Consider the following 23,890-nt stretch of genomic DNA (forward strand, 5'->3'; position numbering starts at 1 on the left):
TTCCTCATTGTTTCTATTAGTAACCAGTAATACAATAAATGCTAAAGACGCATTTACATTAGAGCATTTAAGTAGATATCCCACAGCACTGAGCCTGAAGTTCAACTTAGTCTGCCTTTAAGGTATTCAAGAAAATACCTCCAAGCGCAGATTAATGCTAGAAACAGCAAGTGGTTTATCCTGCAGATACAATGAAGACTTAAGAGTATCAACCATGATGTTTTTAAGTGCTTTATATTTATTATAAAGTATTAATAGTTGTATATGCAAAATGATTCTCTATACTAGAGAATAAAATGACAGCTTTTACAAGTTATGCTATACAGTACATGAAATGCTGCATTTTCTTCAACTGCTTGGAACAGTATTTGCTATACAAATGAAAAAGGGTAGACTTAAAAGTTTATTATTTATAATACAGTGTTAGAAAGCACAAACAACGTTCAAAATAAACGAGTTCCCCCAAAAATCTAAAGAAATCTTTAGATGACGTACACAGATTATACTCAAGTTTCAATATACACATTATTGTTCCCCACAAGATGCTCCACTTTACTGGATTGCTGGAACATGAAAATTGGAGGTACAAGGAAAGCACCTCCCAAGCCACATAAGCATTGGATGGACAGAACAGCAATTTCCTGAAGTGTTCTCCGCAGTCTTTGGCTCTACTGTTCCTTATAGCCATGTACTGTGGCAACAAGTCAAGAAGAGAGATGGGCTCCAATTACAAGTATTGTCAACATCAATCCAGTTGTCTGGGGAGTAGCTAGAGTAATTCAAGGCACTCTTCCCAGTGCTGCCAGCCCACAGAACCCCCTGTGCAGGACGCAGCATTTTAAGAGACAACCAGGCCGGGCTAAAGCATGTTCTCAAAGGATATGGAATGAACAGTTCAAGACAAACTCCTTCAGAATGTCCAGTTCAAAGTTCATTCACACCTCACAGGCACACCAGCTTAAGAGAAACATTCATGTCTATGTAGATAACACCTTAAAGCATACCGCTTCAGTGTGTTTAGTTGTTTTATGGTTAAAGTGGTGTAACATATCAGCAGCTTTGAAGATAGTGTTCACGGGGCATGTTGAATCTGATCTCACAGTAAGATTTGAAGCCTACTTCACAGTATAACAATTGTCTCCTTTGCTTTTCCTTCTCATTAAGAGGCAGTGTCTACAATGCATCATCACAGCTGTTCTGCTTACAACAGTCACCCTAATTTCAGCACACCCCTAGAAAACATACTCATAGTAACACTGTTTGCTCTAATGCACATGGTATTGACACTTAACTGTAAGCTTCTCCCACAATATAAAATACCTTCTAGATTAAAAGGATTTAAAGATATTGCACTGTTGTATTTTTACTTTTGCCTCCCCATCTCATTCCATGTAGTTATGAAACTGTAAACAAGTCATTTCTATACAGTCTTCAGTATTGTACACCTGCCTTCCAAGGAACTGGAAGTCAGTGACACCTTCGTTACAGATACAGTAGCCTAAGCACAGTGAAAGTTCTGTCCAGCTGCCCTCTTCATACAGTAACCAACAGGCCACTCCTCTCACATTCACACCTTCAGCTTCTTCTTCTGATCAAAGTATGCATCAAATCTGGATAATGCATATTCCTGGGGAAATAAGGAACATTCATATAGTGAACAGTTCTGTTTCTTTATTTGGTATGGGGAAACAGTGAAGATATCAGTGTTACTTTAATCCATCATCTCAAGTAATTAATCTATTTGAGAAAGATACTCTCGCCTCTAGAATTTCCTCCAGTCTTATTTCAACTCTAACACTGTTAGCTGCTGCCAGAACATCAGAAAATAGAAATTTTAAAAGGACAGGATTTCACTAAAAAGAATGGCTTCTGCAACAGTTCCCATAGGATTTTCTACATACCTGAAAGTTGTATCACTTTACAGTACACTAGGCATCTTGTACCATGAATTACTGATTTGTAAGCAGAAGCTCCCTGCCATTGATACTGTTGCACAACAGATATGAACCTGTTACACATGCACTTGGATAGTGTTCACTTTACTAATTCACACTTACTGCATGGTAGCTTCCCTCTTGCATGGGACCTCTTACTGCAGAAGAACCACTGCACTGCAAGGCAGTCATGCCACTGCAGCATCTGCCACATAAGGCTAGTCTATGTAACAATGGGAATAATTTCTGAAATCTATAGAATCTTACGTGTTATCATGCTAAGGAAAAAGCACTAGCTAGTAACGGATTGATTTAAGATTTTTTTTACTCCACTTAGAAGTTCAGTTGTGTTGAAAAGCCATTTCGTTTACTCTGATGTATCACAGATTCCTTAGAGCATACATTTTTAATTAAACTTTAATCATAAAGATCTTACCAGGTAACCAAATTCAATGGATGAGATCTTTGCTTGTATAATAGACCACAGACCCCAGAAGAAGTGTGATGCAAGGGCAAACCTGAAATGACAAGACTGTTTACCAAGATACCCAGCTAAGTCACAACACCTTACTTCAATATCCTGTTACAAATAATTCCATTAGTCTCCCCAGAGTAATATTTCATTTACTCCACTAAATGAATGTCATATGTCTAAGACTTGCAATTGACAGATTTTTCTTTACCATATAAAAATAGCTTAAAGTCTCTCTTGGCTGATGTTTCTCCACCCAATGAGGTATACATGCAGGCAGCATGAAAGTTTCAAGACAGAGCTGAGAATGGTAAGTTACCTGTTAACTTCTATCAACACTTCCTCTTCTAGCTTGAATTTCTCTTCATTGCTCAGATTTTCAAAGCCATCATGGAATGCAGACAGGTAACTGGAAATAAAGTGAAGCTAGAAGGAAAGTAATCATAAAGTTACAAATTTGTCTCAAGACATATTTGCTCCTTACAGAACTTAGTGGGCCTTTTAGTGTGTTATTTACATTTTCCAAACATTGACACTGTTGAAGTTAGTTTTAAGATTATTGGCAATTCCGCTAGTTGCTTGGAAGTTTGGTTTAGCAAAAGGCATATTATTAAGACAACTGACATTTTGTTACTGCCAGCTTGTTTCAATGCTGTACTCCACCAACTACAGGATTTTTTTCTGTGGTGCATACCTACATGGCAAATCATAAATATTCTATCCTGAATGGCTGCTTGTAATGAAGTTTGTAAGGTTTTAAAGCAAAGACAGTCAGGATTGTATCAAGTATTATATGTGAGGAAGTCATGGAAGAAAGGGTTTGTGACAAAGCAAGTCCAAACCAGAATCGGAGGGTTAAGATCTGAAAACTGTGGACTCCGGCTTATTACTTATTTTAATATTCCTACCTGTTGCTTCTTTGAAGGATATTTCAGAACACTAGCTTTGAAGAATGGATACTTCTCATATGTGTAATCATACATCCATTCACAGAAGTGATTTCCAATGTCAAAACCTCTGAAAAAAAGATGGCCTTTATTTACACACTAGTCATCTGTTCTTGCTTCAGCAAGCCTAAAATCAAGTTTAATAGCACAAGGCTACTTAGTAGAACTTGCTGCAGCTTTTGCTAAAGGAGGTAGAGCTGAACTGCACCTTTTTTGCAAGTTATTAAAATCAATTAGTAAAGATGGGCAGTTATAAATCAAAACTCTACCAGCTACATGAAAATACTAGACTTCACTACCAAGTTTTATATCAATGCAGTCAGTTAAAATACACAAGTACGCATTGCTTCTTAGAGCTAAGTCAGATGCATCTAACATCAGCATTCTTGCAGGCAAGGAGATCATACTGATCAAGCTACTTAACACATCCTACTTTTACATTTTGGCATTGAGTTCTATTTATGTTTCAACTCTGCTAACATTTAATGATCCCAACAACTCCACATGTTTAAGTCATCCATAAATACATGACAGATAAGAACAGAAAGCATTTTGGGTAACAAAAAAATCCTAGGATTACTGTTAGTATTGTTTGCACAGATGGGAAAACCATTTGAAAGAACTGCACAAAGTAGGGAAAGCTTAGCTTTTCTACATATATTAGGTACACACAATGCACTATTCTCATCTTGCCACTAGAAAGAAGTTTTGACGGGCAGACGAAGTTATTTGCATGTAAACAGGCTCTCTAGTCCAACAAGCTCCAGCAACTGCAACCATGCTGTTTCTGCTAGGCCTACACCCAAAGCCATCAGGACCAAAGCTGTTTTGACTGGTTGCATTTCTTGTCCACCACTAAGATCAGAACAACTCATTAGAATTAAGAGATAATCAGCAGTGCAACACTTGCTCTCACTGTGTCTTTTAAAAGGCAATACACCTCCCTGCTGAACAGAAAAGACTAAAATGGGTTACCGGTAATTATAGCTGCTGTATTCAAAGTCAATGAGCATCAGCTTTTGTTTTTCCGAATTCTCTCTGCCTTCCAGAAGCAAGACATTACCTAAAAATGGTAAGATAATATTAAGCAAGACAGTGTGAAGACATACAGCATATTCAATGAAGTCATATGGAAATTACAGAAAAGCAACACTAAGAACCATTGTTCAGATGATCCCAGTTATCCTTTACACCCACACAGATGAGTAAAGGGAATAGCCGAGTTGCATTGGCTATATATCAGCTCACTGGAAGTTGAGATAAATACTATAAACCTTGCGAAGCTGAAAGCAAAAAGGTTTTCTTCTGTACAGGCAGGGAAATAGATTTGTTTCCCCAAGGGTCCCTGCTTCTCCAATAGTGTTTAGCTTGCAGCTAAATCAGGTGACACCATCAGCCTTGGCAGCCCTCACTGAATTGCTTCTTTCCAATGCTTGAGGTCTAAATTATGCAACACCTCTCAGATGTGCACAGCACTATCACTGATCACACAACACTGGGGACAGGAATTGCTTTTCATCAGCCTGAAAGCCACGGACTTGATTACTTTGCTGCTCTGTGTGGCACAACAGGTACCGACTGAAAAGCTCAGCCTTCTCCTGTATAACATGGTTTAACCATCCTTTCAATTCACTGTCACTACAGCTCATCTAAAAGTCATCAAGACTGCCTGTGCCAAGTGATAACTTTTTACTACCAGTAAAATCAATTTATACTCATTCTAATTTCTCCAACAGTTTGCCCCCTACCCATATGTACACCTGTCTTCCATGCCAAATCCCCTTGCCCTACCTTTGCACCAACAGAAAAAGCACAGTATTTTTCCCTGTACCTTCAAATACTTGCCTTATGCCCTGGAAATTTAGCTTGCAAAGCTCACCTCAGCCCTGTCATGCTCAACTCCTCTGGTACCGCACCTTGCCACACCAGCAGTGAGAGCCTGAACTCCACCACTGCTGAGCTGGCTCTTCAGAACTAAGACCAGTGGCCTCCCCCACACCACCACCTCATGCTACCTATCCCTCAGGACAATCCTTTTCCAGGCCCATTCCTCAGCCTTAGCTATCAAGGCTGGGACCCACAAGAGCATGACAGCCCCACATATGGTCCTAGTACAGCATCCTTCCAGCTCAGCCCAGCTTACCCTCCATACAGGGTAAAGGAAGTCCAGGCACAGCATACCCAGCACCTTGAGCCCTGCCTCCTCCTTCCTCACCCCCTTGGAGAACTGGTTCAGAAAATGTATTATTCCCTCCATGACTCCCAGAGAAAGTACTGAAAACAGGATTTTTGTTTCTTATCAGTAAGAAATTGACAACTGCTGACAATCTTCCCACATCTCCATTTTCACCATTCACTGTACTTTTTCAGTATTTTTCTTTCAAATGGGCTACAGGTTATCCTAACCTACTCCTATTTCAGACCACTAAGAAAGGTACAGTCTTGATAGGAATCACCCAAGGCTCCCAGCATCAGCTGACCTGTACTAACAGAGCATGTGTTAGTACAGGTCACACACCTGGTTTAACACAGTTATGACACTATAACCGGCCTCGGAGGGCTGTTGAAGTCAAAGCGTTTTGCCTTGCCACTGCTGCCACAGCAGTACCAGGATAATGGGACTACCTCTCAGAGAGCAAACAAATGATCAGAAAAAGGCTGAACAATGCATCATTGATCACAGTCATGAAGCATTAGGAACTTACCTTCCTGACAGTCATTGTGGCAAAATACAACCGGTGATGAAGTAGCTTCAAGCATAGCTCTGGAAAACAGCAATAGAGAATCTAATAAGCAACAAATCCCTACCTTCAGTTCTTCCAGGTAAAGGATGGCTTTCATTGTGAGAATTTGAAGTGCTATTCATTTCTATCAAGACCCTATTTTCTCAATTATGAGCACAAGATCAGGACTGAAGTTGGACACTGATCAGCAAGTGATTATCAGTTTGAAGTAACATTAGACTCAAGTTAGTCACAGAATCACAAAATCTCCAACTTCTCAAGTCAAATTAATATAGGGTATTATGCTGTTCAACGTGTTAGAGCAAATATACACATTTGTAATAAAACTGTGTGAAGTGGAAGATAGATAAGCTTACCTCAGATTTTTCATTTCCTGGGGTAGATTGTAACTGAGGAGTTTGTTCAGTTTTCTAGTTTTGGATTCTCTGGTAAATTTAATCCTCAGCACTTGATTTAGATACCTGTTAAAAATAAAGAAAACAGTACAGTGCTTATGTCAATAAACACGTCTTCCCATACTACGGTAAGATTTAAACTAAAAATCAAGAAAGTTTAAAAGAGTGACTGAAGAAAATGCCCCTCCACCCCAAAGTTATTTTAAATTCCGCGGGTAACTACAGAACATTTTTTGGGTACTCTGCTTCCAAGAAATCGTCTCGTTTCTTGTAGTTTACAGTATCGTATAACTTACTTTTCCATTGTCCCAAAAAGCCACTTCGGTTCTTTATTAAATGGCATTTTCATGCCATGAAATCTAGCCATCTTCTCAGCTATTTCAGCGGATATGTCAGGTAAGCTTAGTTCTTCAGTACTTAGTTTCCTGCTCTGTAGTAAAATAAAGTATTCTTAAAATACAGTTGAGAAATACAAGTACTAGCATGAGACAGTACTCAAGCAATACACTTTTCTTCCATCCCAAATGAACTTTCATAGTTGCTGCCTTTGGAAAAGCGAAGTTAACTAGCCTACCTTACTTATGACTTAGTCAATCTTCTCCTAGATCAAGACCTGGGGAATATCAAATCTCACACCAAGAATATCCTCAAAGCAGACTGAGCAGAAGTATTTAAGAACATCAAAAGTATCTGCTCTTGCTGCTGTTAAAGGAAAGTGTTACTCTATAGCTTCCAATGCTATGTTTGGTATCTAACAGGCTTTTTATCTTCATTTATGAGTCTCTGCTACAGCTGAAGAGGTTTTAGATCTCTCTCCCTGGCAAGAGCTATAATTGGGCTCTCCAACACCCAGTATAACTGTATCAAATTACAGCCAGCAATTACTACAGACTGCCAAGTATTCCATTCCCACATCCCTGCTTTTCCAGGCAGTCCAGAGACCTTCTTGTCACAACCAATTAAAACAACTACCAGTCCACTGAATAATCATGAACAGGACTTACGGGAATAAATTCCTCCAGTCGCCCTTGTGGAAAGATTCCATACAGCTTTGGACCAAGAGCTCTCTCTGCAAGAATGGCAAACATAACACTTTCCAAAACCATGGCTTCTGCCCCCTTCATTAAAAAACAAAACAAAAAACATTAGCTGGTGCTTCCACAAAAAAGAACTTAGGTGTATGCTATAGCTAAACTACTTCAGAGTAAGAAGTTTTAGGGTTAGCTTCAAGAGGAGGACTTGGCATTTTACTAACTCAAGTTTCCTGACTAATAACAACTGATAATTAACATGGCAGCAATACAAATGTCTTACTTTCAAGTTTAAAACTGGGGAGGAAATAAGCATGACTTAGATACTAATACATGGGCCAGGTCAAAGGAAGACTACGCAAAAAGCAAATATTCTCTCCTCCCTAACCTGTGGGAACTCTGTAAATTTATTTCCTGAAGCAGCTTATCCTACTGAAGCACATCACAGAAACTGTAAATATTATTCTTAGCGATTTTAACAGACTTTGGAGCACTGCCTTACAAAAGGACATTTTAATTATGCAAGTGAATTGAGTGAGTGACTGAACTAACCAGTTCTTCATTCAGAAGAATGAATTAGGATTTGTGCTTGTTAAGCACATTTTATGTATTTTATTAAAGGGAGATAATTTAAACTCCTGCTAAGGAGAGGGTGGGTGGGTGTGAATAAGCATTATTCCTTCGCTATCTTCAAACACGCCTCGATCTTAAAGAACTTTTCCTTACATCAATAAACTCATTCTGTAGCAATCACAGGCCAGACAGCTTTTTTATACAAAGGCTTTAAAATTAATAGAAATATGATGCATGTCTCAAAAATAGTTAGAACCACTGAAGTACAGCTTTCTTGACAGGTAAGATTAGTTCTAAGTAAACAGAAGCTGCAAATAAATCAATGCATCTAGCCATTATATCAACAGGAATCCAGCTGTACTTAAATCCTAGAGGTTTGCTCATTCTTCCTACATTTGTGCAGCTTGCCTCAAAATCTGATCCACAATTCTTACAAACATAAGCAGTAAGAGCACAACACAAGGAAAGCTCTCAAGTATTTTGGACTGCAGAGCATTTTGCATTACTGTCTTCACTGCAGTGAAGTAAATAACTCAGTTCCACTCCCAAGCGAACTTGGGCAGTTCCATTGCTTTTTTTTAATTACTGTCCCCTACCTTGTTATTCTGGTATCTTCAAGAAAGTCTAGCATTTCACTACAAAGTACTGGCAAGACATTCTGAAGTTTTAACTCTAATAAAAAGTGAAAAGGCCATCAAGAATATCAACTGAGAGTTTAGGATGCCTTGCATATCAATGCATTACATCCATGTCTTCCACGGCTTTTCCATCTCATCGATGAGGAATGCGTGCACCGAAGTGTACTTTTAATCATTTCACATGCACTCACCACTATACCTGTGAACTTTTCAGTTCACTTCTGAAGCCCAACACCAAAGACCACAAAGCAAATCAGATATAGGTTACTAAATGCCTACTCCAGTGCCAACAGACACTAAACTTGTGTTACTGGTACAGCATCAAGGCATTTTAAAAATCTGAATAGAGCAATCCTGTGGGCTGTGTCCGCAAAGATGTTAGTTCCTTGTTTCCACATCTTACTAGAAGAATTCATGCTTGGATAACAGCAAGTGCCAAAGAAAAGGAATAACCCAACATGACCAAATTTCTCAATTTTTCTTCATCTCTGAGAATATCCTATGAGTTCCTATCACTGCAATCCACTTTCCGCAGAAGAAATGTTTTTTTTTGCCCCGATTTCAAACTTAAATTTTCCTTGAACCCACCTAAGTTTGACAACTTAGCCCAAAGAAAGTTCAAAGAAAATTTATGATTCATTAACAAAAAGCTCTAGAATGGTTTATAATCCTAGTGTTTTTCTCTAGTCCTTTATCTTCAGAGTGGAACTTGAAGTCACGTTTTAATAGCAGAGCTTAGAGGGGCCTTGTTTTTCACAAGCTATGTGCCTGTTCTTTATTAAGATGTCCCTTAATACATCAGGAATGACAACCAGAAAGGGTGACATTTCCATTTACTTACAGTTCACTTCTGGGTTACTTCTGCCATGTGTCTGCCTAATCCTGTCATGTAAAACACTTCAGAATTTAGAACATTAAAATATTAAAATAATCCAAAACTATGTGCTTGCAAGTTTGTAAACTTCTGTTTCAGCAGTATTAATAAGAATGACAGTCTCTCTCCATGAACTATCTGCTTCAATATAGAAGTATAGGCAAATACTACCTAACAGCAGCTGCACAACAACATTTGAGTTCGAATGCTCTGGGGCCTGACTCTTAGGAGAAAACGGTTTAAACAGAGCAGCAAAAGAACTGACTGCTTTAAGACTGGTCACTTGAGAACAAGGACAGTGAGAGCTCTGGAGTAATATAATCTACACATCTCTGGTGCCAGGGTTCCTCCTTCATAATATCTGATGGACCTCTACTCCACACACTAATGACAAATACAGGTATGGAAATAAACAGCTCTCTCCAGAGGATGCCATTAACTCCTCTGATCAAATCTCACTGCAATTTTCACCTAGACTCCAGAAAATTATCAAGTGCCTCCTGAAAACAATTAAATTCACCAATCCAACAGTGAAGTTCCAGCACTATGGAGTTCCTAGCAGAAAACAATAGTCTACCAGCACTGATCACATCTTAGAATCACTATTTTCAGGCAACAAATGAAGACAGTTCTGAAGTTCAAAGCCTTGCTTCCTGTACTGCAAAACTTCTGTGAGTTGCTTGCACCAGGGTGGGGTTTGTTTTCTTTTACAAGTTCAGGAACATTTTTATTGGATTTTGCTGGTGGTGGGTTGTAAAAAAAATCACCTCCATAACTAAAAATTCAAAGCTTCAGAAGTGGTCACTCATGAACAACTTTAAAACCAGTTTAAGCTGAGTTGAGCTCCACTCACTAGAAAATAAATGCTTGAGCTGTTTTCAGATGGTATTCCCAGAAGGTAAAAAATATGAAGACAAAAAAGCAGCACTTATCAAACTCGAATAAGATGTACTTCTCCCTCATCACTACCAAAACCATTACAGAACTGAGAAGTGACAGTACATAACAAGGAAAGCATCTGGCTAACATGCCAAAATGATATTTCTTTGGAGAAATATCAGGGTAGAAATCTAAACTACCAAATTCTGTTCAGACAATTATGAAATATTACACTCAGACATTATGCTGGATGAGCAGAAATGGTTCCAAATACAAGACAACTGAAGTCTGCAGACTGCAGATGATCCAAGCACAATGCTAATCAAAACCACTTTGTGTTCAAAATGAAGTTCTCTCCAGCTCCATATCACTTTCCTCAGAAGAGCTAAGTTATTTATTATAAAGTATGGATTAGGAGAAGCAGAGTATCAGTATTCCTCTACCACAGAAAGAGCCTACTACCCAAAACAGCAGTACTGGTACAAGGGCTGGAATTGGTAAGAAGCCATTTAGTGTTGAAATTGGGATGTTTTATGCAAATGTGGAATGTTTAAATCTTTCTAAGCTATGTACAGATACATTGTGTCACTTCTGTGAGCAAATAGATCTGTTTTCTTCATTACTCTCTATGGTTTCTAGAAATCCAGCCCAGACACCAGGCAGAGTAACTACTGGTTCAGAATAAGCAGACTCTTAACATTTCTCTAATATTTATAAAATTCTGTCAAGTAAGCAAATTTAATTACTTACTTGCAAGTCATTTTCCTTCTGAGACTGTACAGACTCTCCTTTATTACAGGACCTCTATGAATGAGAAAAAACAAACACAATGAGAAGATGAAATTTAACATGATTAACCTGCAACCACCAGAACAAAGGGAGTAGAAGTGCCAGCTACAGTTAACTAGGTATCTCAACATTGTCTTGATCTGTGACAACTACAACACTAGTATCCATCTGATCTCTGACCACAATACTATTTCACCAATTCCAAAACCTTTCAAAAGGATGTGCCACTGAGACCAAGCCACTCCTGTAAATAGCCCAGGAGCTGGGTTTCAGCTTTTTTTTGTTGTTGTTTCCCAGTATTTCAGAACTGGAGTTCAATGTATCAGAAGCTTAGAGGAATGTTTTTAATTAAGAGAAAATTAAGTCCCTCTGAATGACATCTAGGATGACATTCTTCTTGCAGCTAAAGCACTTGTGAAAAACTACATAGATTACATAAAAGCTTTAGAAGGACTATTAGTAAAAGTCATGTTTTGAGGCTTGCGAAGTACTTGCAGCTACCTTATTTTCCAAAATTTTTATGACTCGATTTCTTTATTGTAGACTGTCCAGGCTACACATGCATCGACCACTATGCACTGGCTGTGCAAATCCTGGATTTTTCTTCAAATGAAATGTCCACGTAAGCTAAAGATATAGCAGTAAGAGCTGCAGTATACAAGCAAAACTTTAACCAATTCCATGTATAATGAATTGTGTTAGGCTTGGTAAGTCATTACAAGGCAGTTTCAGAGTTATTAGAACATACCCTCAGTACCCCAACCTTCAGTGGCACATGCTTTCAATTGAGCTGCACATTTAAAATTCAAGATGCAATAAAAAACCTTGTCCTTTAAAGGTCTGAAGGTAAGGAGAAGAGAAAGCAAGTATTTGCTTAGATTTAGCGACAGTTTGTGGCTGCTACTTATGTTGCAATTCCACCGTTGACTGTTTAAACCAGACTAGGTTCAGAGGCCCATAAAGGTAGCCTGCATCTCCACCTTCTGAATAAAAGCATTTCATTGCCAGAACCGGGTGCATACCTTTCTGTTCCAACCTTCTAACATGTCCAAAACAAGGGTGGAAGTAGGAACTTAACAGAATACAGTTAAGCAACACCAGCTGCCTTAAGTACAGTACAACAAGCTAATGATTGACACGAGCTATGCAGTTACAGTACTTCAGAAGCTATAGAAGAAGTATAGTTAACATGAAACGATGGTCTTTCAGCAAGTACTTCCCATTCCACTAGGATAAGCTTAAAACGAGACAGTAGGAGAACTACTATTAGTTTATATTCCTTTCAGGGAAATTAATAAAGTCAAAACATTCACTAAAGCTAAACGTGTAGCTACACAGTAATATTAAAGTAATTTACAGAGGGCTTCTCTGAACAAGCATGTCCTACATCAATACCACTATTGCATCTTACAGATTTTTCTTGAACAGTCAGAAAGTTACTCACCATCCAGGAGTCTTTCCTGATTAATGGTGCTCTCAGAATGGGTCAGTTCATCAGAAGGTAAGCAGATTAGGCTTTTCCCTAGAACCTGAACTGGCATCCGCTTTACAGAAGTCATACTGTGTAAAGAGCTAGCCAGTTCTAAGAGTCCACCTCAAATTAGCGTTGGAGATATCTTAATGGCACCTACCGTGCCATTAGAAAGAGACAGTTAGGGATGTGCATTGCAGAGTCATCAGAAAAGGAGACTTCTGCAGCATCCCTTCCTCTTTTCTGTTCCCTCAGCATAGAGCATTATTGTCAAGAGGAGAATGAATACCAGGTAATTTGTAAATAACTTGAAAATGTGAATGGGAGCTTGGAGAGGATCAGTCTTCACAAGTGGCCATGTACTCAGCCTAGAATTAGGAAAGCCTCCAGTACATGTGGTCAAGGAAAACAAAATAAAGCAGGTAGCAATTTTATGTAACAGGAGTTTTAAAAATTAAACTCAAACATTTCATACCATGACATTTTTCATCTACATTTCTAGCTTGTGTTCTCGGCTTAAACTCCGATAGCACACTAACTGAAAAATCTGGGAGCTATTCACATCTACAGCAATAAGGACATTTTATTTACCCAAGTAAGAGAATGATTAAATAACTCCAGGAGGTTTTTAATTATTCCCTCTAAACAGAAATATCATCTAGGACAGGGCATGCTGCCTACATCTTTGGGAGCAAACTATTTAAAACAGTTCAGTATTTTTGTTGCTGCGAGAAGGCTTATTCTCAAAGCACATTAAGAAATCTCACTACAATTTTAGTAATTGAGGACAACTAGATACACAACATCAAAAGTTGTTTATAGTCTCCACTTTATAGTTCACTGATCACGTACATTGATTTTAAGGCAGCACAATTCAGCTATGAGATTGAAGTCCTAGACGGGGAGACACTCCATAGTACCTGATCTGACTAGAAAAAGATGACCAGACTGTGCTTACACATCTGGCAGTTTGAGAGAAAATGGAGTTCTTCCAGCATTTTCTCCTTAATTTTATTATTCCCACATTTATTTCTCTTGTAGCTAGATCAACTCTACATAAAAACACAAACCATGCTTGACAGAAGAATTCTGTACAAAGGAGGGAGGAACTTTCACCTTTTTCTAAAAAAACTGTTGGCTCTGCCTGCAAATTTAATTCTTAGGTTTTAGCTCCACTTTTTTTTTGAATATACTCAGCTGTATTTGTGTTCAAGTAGGTCTAAATCAAGGTAGTGCACTATTTTCACATCCCAAGGAATTACAACACCAAAAGGAACTGCTTGAGAAGTTACAGAAGCAACCTATGCAGGGGAAGCTTTTTTAATTTTAGAAGCTAGTGGAAGACATTTATTTGAACAGGGTGGGAATGCAAACAGTTTTTGATTCAGCAATACCTGTTTCTTCTCCTGAGGACCTGCCCTTGATCACTGATGGGAACTGAGACTAGCTTGCTGAACTCCTATAGCATGAAATATTCACAGTTCAAGTCCTACAAAAGCCACAAAGACATCTAATCCTCTTCATTTCAAGTTACCATTCTCTTATGAGGGAGCAGAGGAAAGGAAGGGGCAGTATTTTGGTATTTTGTTATTGCACTAAACATTCAGATGCACAGACAGTAGCTGGTGCTACGTAAGCCTTATTTTTAAACAAATGAAATCCAGTACTAAAGAAAATGAAAGCTGTAGAGAACGCTCCAACTTCAGAGATCTCATACTATACCGTGAATCGTGTCTGTCACCTGGAAACCAGAGTGCTCTAGGCACGATCGCATGGGCAAGCCTGCAGCAGAGAACACATGCATATACAACTAAAGTGGTACATTACCCCCAGAATACCCTTAACTCCACCCAACACAAATATATCCCCGTAAGAGGTGCTTGGTTTCTTTCAAGCCGTCTGCCAGTGCCAGGGATTTGTAGTTACTCCATGCTACAAACAGACATGGACACCAACAACCACAGAAGACGTTGATAATTACAGTTACACAGCAGTCTGCATTTTATTTAGTTAAAAAAAATAAAAGGCAGCAAGGCAGGTATGGAAAAAGATCTACCACAGAACAGTGGCAACCATTTATACTTATTCTGTGTCTGCTCACAGAGAAGTTGAGAGACCAGAGATGAAAATTAGGTACACTGGTTTGGTTTTCCTCATTTATATACAAGATTTTGGTTTGGCTATTGCAAAGTAACAGAGCCCCAGTGAATCGGAGTTCAAGGTTCTTTTGACATGTGTAGAAGAACGGGAATCAATTCCCATTTTACCTTTTGATAGGTGAACTTTGAATAAATTCACCTTAATTTGGGCTTTTCTGTTGTTGACGCTAGCACATGTTGAAATCCTATTGGCATTTCTAAGACTTGGGAATTTTTGGTTGTTCTGAATTTAAGTAGAACCACTGCAGTGATCTGTATGAAATCCAATCTTGAAGTCTGGACATTAAATAGCACTGTTAGAAAACCTTTTGTGTCAGTTGTTTTAACTGAACATAGCCAACAGTTATGACATTTTGCAATGAGGAAGTTTTACTTTTAGTGCTCCCCTGTCAATTTAGCTACTAAGCCGGAGCAAGAATAAAAGAAGCAGAGTAAGACATTTCCCTTTTTCCAATGGATGACATATCTGCATTGTGCCTCAAACATTTGAGTTTTAATGTGGTTAGTACTTTAACCTGTCACAAGCACAAATTCTTCTCTTAAAAAAAGTTCTGCTCAAGGATATACTCAAGAGAAGTCCTTGATTTTTAAACATCCATGCCAGTGCGACCATTCATAGTAATGGCCAAGTCAGGTCAGTTCATGTCCCCCCAGCTCCCCCCCCAAACATTCATGCACACAAAAAATTGGCTTAAACAAATCAGCTATGACAGAGGAAGGCACAGAGCCTTCCCTGTGTGGCAGCTTTAGCCAACTGGCATGGTTTATATTGGATGAGTTTCATGTACTGACATTTGTGTCTTCCAAGATTCATAATAAGCAAACTGGGGCTATTTTCAAACTGCAAAGAAAGGTTCTTTTAAAAGGTGGCTCGAAGAAAATTACGGATTATTCACTCTTAAGTTAGTATCAGGTATCTATTTTTCATCTCTATGCTATTCAATGTTTTAACTTAAACTCATCAGCTGTACCTATATCAATTTGGTATGGATTGCTACAGACCTATAGTATTTACAGTAAGGAGTAAGAGGAGCTGGTATCACTGTTTTGCACTCCAATTTCAACAAGAAATAAAATGGACAAGAGTTAAAGCATGCTACAAAGGCTCAAACAAACAAGCGGTAACTACTAATACTCAGTGGCAGTTAAAGTTAAGTCATTGAGAATGAAGTCTCAATTTTAATATTAAGGTCTCAAAACTCAACTTGCTAAGTAGTGTCCCTTAATTTCTACAGGGCTTTAAGCTTAAGTGACATTAGTAAAAAAAAATTATCAAATCACTCCCTTACGACAACAGGCTTGTCGTAAGATTCTGCTTATGCCACCTTGAAATTCATACGAATCCTAAGTGAGGCTTTCAAAATACCCCAACAAAACAGTTTGCTTATATTTTAATTTGCACTTAAGGTATAGGGGCTGGAAGAGACAAATGTTTGTTGACAAAAATTGTGAACCTCAATGCAATCTGAAAGTTTTACCTTGGGACTTTCTCTGCTTACTTAACCTTTAGTGAACTGCACCAACAAGAGCAGTCATTTCACTGCCACTATGGAAATAAAGGAAGTTAGACATCTCAAAAGATCCTTCAACACCAAGAGTAGAAAGGTTAGAAAGTTATGAACACACTTTCAATTTTCAAACCGAATTAGTTCTCTGATTTTAGAGACCAAAATTTTGTTTTGATTTCTTCAGTGAATAGGGGCACAGAAAAGACAAGTTAAGAAAAACCCTGAAGGAAGAGAAGGGCAACCAAACTCTGAAATCTACATTTCCTCCAAAAAAGGGGAAAAAAGGAGAAAGGCTACATTTCTTCACAGCTCTTGGGCAACACAAGTTCTATCACTATGTAAGTTTTACAGCCCATGATCCTACTGAAGCCTTCTACATATCAAGTCAGCATTGCATTAAAGCCATTAATAATTATGAAAAAAATCTTATCATCAACCCTAGTGACTTCAAAAGGTTTCCCAAAGTTTTTTTTTTCCCCCACTTTACTTTTGGTTTCTCTTAAGCCAAAGGACAGACTATTTAAGCTGGAACTAATGAACTTCTACACACTTTTCTTGTTCAGCGGTTTAACGTTCTCAACACACATATGGTGTTGTAGCCAAGGGTTCCTTGTTATTTCAAGCCACTAGAATCTTTTACATATTTCTGGTAGTTTGCTACCATGGGAAAGTTAATATCTCACATTACATTATAAAAGAATACTTTAAAGCCTGTTAAGTGACAATATCAGTGATATTTTTTGATAGTAAGCTTGATCAAGACAGCAGATGCAGGAAGAATGGGCTGAAATTTCAAGAACAATCTCCTGCAGATAATGGATCAGTTACTCAAAGCAAATAACTGATAAAGCAAGTAATTTTGATAAATACTGAGTATTGGAAAATATCACAAATTAATAGATAATGAAACCAGACCCTCTAAGTCAAATTGACAACATCCGAATGTAATTTTACAAAGCCGCAATTTTTCATAAGGTTAAACACTTATGATTTATTACAGAAGAATCAAACGTCTAGCAGAGATGGGTAAGAGAAGATCTGCTGTATAGTCCTTCAGTAATAGCCTGTAAGGTTTAAAAGAGACCACCTTTACAAAAAGGTCTTATTTTAAACCTTACAATTTGAAGCAGATTTGCCACCCGCTTCTCCTAAGGCTTGATGAATTTCAATGCTATTTCCATTTTGCTATTTTTACTGACCAGATAAAAGAAAAGGAACAGTAGAAGATTTTGGTAAACATCTTGTTAAGTTTCTACACCAACTACAGGGCACATCACACACTTAGGAAAGCGTATTTTGGAATGAGATAGCTATGATATTGTTGTTTGTGCTTGATTTTTATTCTAACACTACAGATTAAGTTTTCCAGTAACAGTTACCCATGTCTCTAAGAAAATGCTCGAGCATTGTATCAGTTAAGTTTGACAAAAACTTCAATCTCAGATTCGTAAGTGCTACCGAGATTAAAATTAAGCGGTTTAGTCTCTTGCAATCTTGCTAGTTATGCCAGAGTCCTACAATACTGTACAGAAGCAGATTTTAATAACTTTTCTGAAACACCACAGTCCAAACTTAACACCACGAACAAAACATTACTGATCAAACGGACAGCAAATGAGCCTTCAGCTGATACACGCCAGTCAGGATCTGTGTAGAAAGGAGTGTAAGTTCTAGGCAATAACAAACTATAAAGAGAATTGCCTTAAGCTAATAATCTACCCCACTGCCACTAAAACATTCCCAAATGGATAAAGCAGCACACTTGCAGTGTGTCACAGATGAAGATCTCCAAACATAGCACAATTAAGCTACAGAAGCCCGCCCACTCCCAAAGCACTCTATATACTCACCATCTGCAGGATTGCACCATATAAGCGCAGGAGAACTTTCCGTGGTTCATCTGCAACTGTCTCAATGGTATCAGGTAGAGAGCACTGAAACAGCATGTTGCTGAGGCCACCTCTGCACAGAGAAGGGTGATTAGTGATTACTACCCAATTTGGATGAGCACGTATGGAGACATACTAACATACCTATCACTACACATGACAGATCTACTCATGAGAAACAGTTTTCCAACACTGCCAGTAACCCGTAAGATTTCAGGAAAAAGACGGGCAGCCTCATGCTTCCTAACATACAGCTCACCGTAATCCAAATTATGGCTTGAGCTATGAACAAACTGAAGTAAAACACATTACACAGCTAAGATGTAGACTTCTGTGAATGTAAATATTTTCAAGACTTCTAGCTGGAGTCTTGTCAGAAATACTTTGTTGCACAAATGATCGAGATGACAGCAGAAGGAGTTTCACATCATGCAGTGAGTACAAAACCAAGTGTGAATTAAGAGCTGGTATCACTGAGCTGCCAGCTACAAGAATTAGCTACAAAGATTTAAAAGCTGACTATCTGTGGTACTGATGCAAGTCATGCTATGCTATCACTCCAACTCATTTTAAGAGTAGAATTAAATTTTAAATTTAAAACAATTCTTTATTTTAAAGAAATCGCTCCTGTATTTTAAGACTAAAATCTCCCATACTTATCAGGTAGGACACAAACTGGGGAGACCTGTGCTTCAGTCATTCAGCGGTAACACAAGTATGCTGGCTTTTCATATCATCAGGGAAAAAGTGACAGCATCTTTGTGTGCTATGTGTTTATCAAAAAAGATAAATACTACATTAGGGGTGATTTTTCTTGGTTTCTTGTAGTCACATTACAGACATGGGTCTACTCAATCAGCTTTTTTTTTTTTTACTACATTGTCTAGTTGCATCACCTTCATTTTTCTTCATATGTTCACAAATACACTTTCTGCAGCAGATTTTTTCTACTTCCTCTTACAGTAGAGAAAGATGTACCAGAACTTCTGGTTTACTTGCAGAACAGAAATGCAAATCAGCTCTACTGAAACACTTGTATCGTTAAAGAGACACCCTTCAAAAACAGATACAATCCAAACACAGAGGCTAACAGTAGAGGGATGAGGAAGCGCAGATTTAAAAGCCAGGTAAAGCAGCATGCTACAAGTGATATTTATCCCCAACCTGATACTCATCTTAACACTTTTAAGTGATTTTCTGGATTCTCTTACAATCTCATTGTGGAAGTAACGAAGACTTTTAGGGGAAGGCTACCAAAAAAGTGGCTGACATGTAGGTACTTACTGGGAGGTGACACACAGAAGGGCTGACTTACAGACCCAAAGCCAATGACTAAGAAGGACAAAAAAAAATCAAGAGAACAGTGTAAAACAGCAGCTGCACAATATGCTCAAGAAACCAGGCAGAAGAGAACCAGGTGGCTTGGCAGGCATTCAAAAACAGATGTTTTGAGAAGTAACATGGAGTAACTTTGAGCCATGAAGGTGAACAGGTAGAAAAAACAGACAGATGGAAAGGATATCAAATGAAGAGCAAAACCTTACTCTCAGAGGGGATCAGAATGCCAGGTAGTTATACCAGCTACACTTTGGGGTCCACTGGAACCATCCTAAGACAAGTTTTGAAAATCCTTTTCCACCTTTTTTAAGTCCATACAGAAAAAATCGTGTTTAAGTAGGAGGGAAATACATTGGAACTGACTTCATAAAAAAACACTGGGCTGGAGCTAAACAAACACTGTATGAACACTTAAGTTACTTGAACATGCTCTGCCTGCATTAGAAGTTACCTCTAATTACAGGAAGGTAATAAAAGGTATGCTTCTCTTAAAAAGTACTCAGCAGCTTAACAAGGTCAAAAGACCCCTAGACAGATAAGCTACTAGTTAGTCTACTACCAATTAATGAAGGGTAAGCACTTCCAAAAGGGTCACCTTTTTTCAAAACTATTCATAAACTCCCCAAATAATCTCAGCCACAGCAATCGGGTGTACTTATGCTTGCATTCTGATTAGGCATGGATTTCTTCGCTCTGAAACAAAGAATATGGACCTCCTCATCCTATGATATCATGTATTTAACTGGCATTCATAAACGTGATTTGTACTAACACAGTCAAAACAGCAGTAGTGACTGGAGAATGCATACTGCTCAACTGTTGTGAAACCAGAATCTGCAAACCAACATGACTGTGTTCTCCTTAGATGAAAGCAGCAAAAAGGCTTTTGCTAAAATAAATGCAACTGCCAATTCCCATGATCTAACACATTCTTAAAGTTCTGCCCATCCTCTCTTCCTCCCAATCAGATGATACCAAGCAATTTCTCAAGTAGTATTTTAGAGGGGAAGTTTCCAAGAAACACAGGAATAACTGTGCTAAAACCTAAGGCTTTAGAAATTAAATATTGGAGTCAGCAGTACAGACTACTAAGGATGAAAACAGAATCAAGCAAATTAGATTCCAGAAATAACAGCGTAGTCGTTTCTGTAGCCTAGGAACACTGCCTAGGAACAGTGTCACTTTTTCTCAAGATTCTCTCCCTTTAACAAGTTACTACATCAGTAGCATTGTCAAGTGAGCAAAAGTACTTTACAAATAGACTTTCTGTACTGACTCTTAAGGAGTTAATCATGCTCACATATATATCTGAGATCTTCATCAACAGTTTTATACTTTCTTTTATCATCACTAACCAGGGGGGTATTTGCATGTATTTCATGAATAAACAGAAGGATAGATGTTAGGATAATTAGGAAAGCCATATATTTAGAAACATAAGTGATCAGAAAAGCAAACTCAGTGAGTCAAGGTGAATAACGGACAAGCGTGTACTTTAAAACCACAAATGTTTGATCAGGTGGGATGACTGAGCATCGAGACACCACACAACTTGTAAGTGAAACCCTGAACTAGCATTGGCTGGACGAGCATACAGGGCAGCCACACAAAAAGACGATGCAATTCTACAAGAAAAAAGTCAAGGATCCTCAAGACACCACTCAGGGCTTCCACAACACCCCCACCTCACGCCCGCGGGCTGCCAAAACCCAGTCTCCTACAGGCTGTCAGCGCGCTGAGTCACCAGCAGTGCTTGGTACGGCCAGAGATGCTCCCCATCTCCGACACGCGGCATCCAGCCGCTGATTTCTGCGGCTCTGGGCATCCTTAGAGGCTCTTCTCCCCCGGGGGAGCCCGGCTGGGGGCACACAGCGGCTAACCCATCCACCCCCGCCCCCCCCCCCCCCCCCCATGGCGGCGGAGGATGCAGCGAGGCTGGGGCTTTCCAAGTGTCCGCACCCTCCCCCGCGGCTCGATGGAAGCGGCCGGACCCCAGCACTCCCTGCCCTCCCCGGACCCCACCATTACCCGCCGCCGGGGGGGGGGGGGGGGGGGCGCGCACCACAAGCATAGGGAAATAGCGTGGGGGGGGGGGTGAGGGGCGTGCCCGCAGCGCCCCGGGGGAGCGCGGCGTGGGGCGCGGAGAGGCGAATTTAGGGAAATTGAAGGAAAATAAAGCAAAGAGGCGGCCCCGGCACTGACCTGATGGGGTCGATGCGCAGCTGCTCCTCCCGCAGCCCCCGCCAGGCACCGGGCAGGAACTCCTTGCACCACAGATAGGCCCTGCGCCGTGTGCGGGGGTCGAGCGGCGGTTCCTCCTCGCGGGCCAGCGGGGGCAGCAGGGAGGAAGGCGGCGGGACGGGCTCCTTCCCCTCGGGCTCGGCGTGAGGGAGAGCCGAAGGGGGCTGCCCACCCCCACCGGCGGGGAGAACACCACCGCCCCCGCCGCCGGCAGAACCGGGGCTGCAGCCGAGGAGGAGCCCGAGCGGGGACGGGTCGGCGTCGCCGTTACAGAATTTGGTCTTCATGGTGCTGGTGCGGGGAAAGGGCGGTGAGGCGGCCGTTAGGACGATAGGCGGACGGGCGCGGCGGGGCTCTCCCTGCTCCCACCCCACCTTACACTCGCAGTGCCACCCGCGAACGAGCCGCGCGGCCGCTGCTAGCCCCCTTTTATAGGCGGCGCGGCGTGAGGCCCCGCCCACCTCGCGCTTTTTCTCTGCGTTCTGATTGGCTGAAAGGGGGAGAAGGGGGTGCGCGCCTTCTCTAGGCTTCCGGACAGCCAACCCTAGTGGGGGGGGAAAGGGGCACATTGATTGGTCGTTGTCATGGTGATGGGCGAGCCCACCTCAGGGTGTGTGGGGGGTGCAGAGCAAGGTGACTCCCCCCTCCCACCGCCCCCCTCCCCACTCAATGGTCGCGGCCCCGGCCGCCTCAGGGAGGGGTAAAAAAATCCCCCGGAGGGCAGGGGGAGCTGCGGGGAAAGAAATTACCGTCACGTGGAGCTCTTTTGGGCTGTTTCTTGGCTAATCGTGGCCGTGGGGAGCCCCCGCTTCCATGGGGGTGGAAACGGTGCGCTGCGTGATGTGTGAAATCTTCTCGTCGTGTAGCTGTGAAGCAATAAATCACCTTTAAACTCCGAGCTGCCTCTGCGTTTCCTTGATTTTCTTTTCCCCTCTTGGTTATTCTCCCTCCTTTGATGGCCTTCTGCTGTATGGAAGATGAGCTTGCGGGCTCTTCTAATAATAATTGCTGTTATTTTGTAGGTGGTTGGTGAAACGGGATTTCGGGGTTTTGAGGGAGGCTGTGGCATGCTCCTTCCCTCATCCCTCTCCGAACTATTTCTCATTTGGTCTCCGTGCGTCACTGTGGCACTCCAATGCTGGAAAGCCCCCAAATAGCCCAGGGTTTGGGTTTGTTTTGAGAAGTGGCAGGGCAGCTCCAGAACTGGCTTCATAACTGCTTTACGCTTGCAAAGTGGCTTCAGCACTGCTGACGCTGCCACGGCTGAGGCATACCAGGCCCTAGTTTACAGGAAGAGTGAGGTATGGGTCAGGGATGCCAAACTGGAACAGAAGATTCCTTTTTCTTCCTTTTATGCCTCAGCTTTTCATGTGGAAATAAAATCCCTTAATCAGAGCATGGCTTAGGGTGCTGGAGAGGGAAGATGCAGTGGCTGCTGGAGATGGCAACTTAGGGCTATGGGGAAACCCCTTCTTTTGCAGGCCCCTGTTGAAGTAGCTGAAGACTCTTTGAATAGTTAAATATCAAAAAAAAACAAAACCAAAAAACAGTTCTACAGATGGAAAGCTCATTCTGCAACAACCACCACTGATTTCTGCACATGCAGGAAGAAGCAGAAAATAAGAGAAAATTTTGCCTTTCAAACTGTCCTTTCTGTTTCCACATGCTTGACCTTCACGCTGCTTTCTTGCAGCATTGGTAACAGGACTTTTATGTTTGTTTTCTTTCTAATTAGAGTTATTTGACTGATTTTTTTCTAGATTGCTTTTAAGGTGGAAAGAGAAGGCAGAAAAGTCAGAGAGTGAAATAGCTTGCTTTTCCTCAGTAGAGCGTATTCTATCCACTTTAACTAAGAAAACTCCAGCTTGTTGATATTGGCCATTTCATTGACATTTGTTCTTACCAAGGCATGAACTTTGCTTTAATACTCAAATAATCTCTTTCAAAGCTTCAGAGAACTTGGAAGGAGATACGAAAATCATGGCTCTGTTTGTTTTATATCCTTCTG

At 40.4% G+C, this 23,890-nt stretch overlaps 1 protein-coding gene across 1 annotated transcript; it reads right to left on the reverse strand.

Annotated features, from left to right (window-relative positions):
- Positions 1–218: 218 nt before the first annotated feature.
- On the reverse strand, positions 219–22,314 carry CHKA (choline kinase alpha). Its single transcript, XM_040558206.1, has 12 exons — positions 21,844–22,314; positions 18,265–18,376; positions 11,238–11,291; positions 7,497–7,610; positions 6,789–6,922; positions 6,454–6,558; positions 6,059–6,117; positions 4,329–4,416; positions 3,315–3,423; positions 2,726–2,832; positions 2,371–2,452; positions 219–1,627 (listed from the first exon to the last, which is right to left on the reverse strand). The coding sequence occupies exons 1-12, from the start codon at positions 22,167–22,169 to the stop codon at positions 1,568–1,570; spliced, it is 1,350 nt and encodes a 449-aa protein (XP_040414140.1). The 5' UTR covers positions 22,170–22,314; the 3' UTR covers positions 219–1,567.
- Between the last annotated feature and the right edge of the window lie 1,576 nt (positions 22,315–23,890).

This window comes from Cygnus olor, chromosome 5 (genome assembly GCF_009769625.2).
Source record: "Cygnus olor isolate bCygOlo1 chromosome 5, bCygOlo1.pri.v2, whole genome shotgun sequence".
Classification (NCBI taxonomy): Eukaryota; Metazoa; Chordata; class Aves; order Anseriformes; family Anatidae; genus Cygnus; species Cygnus olor.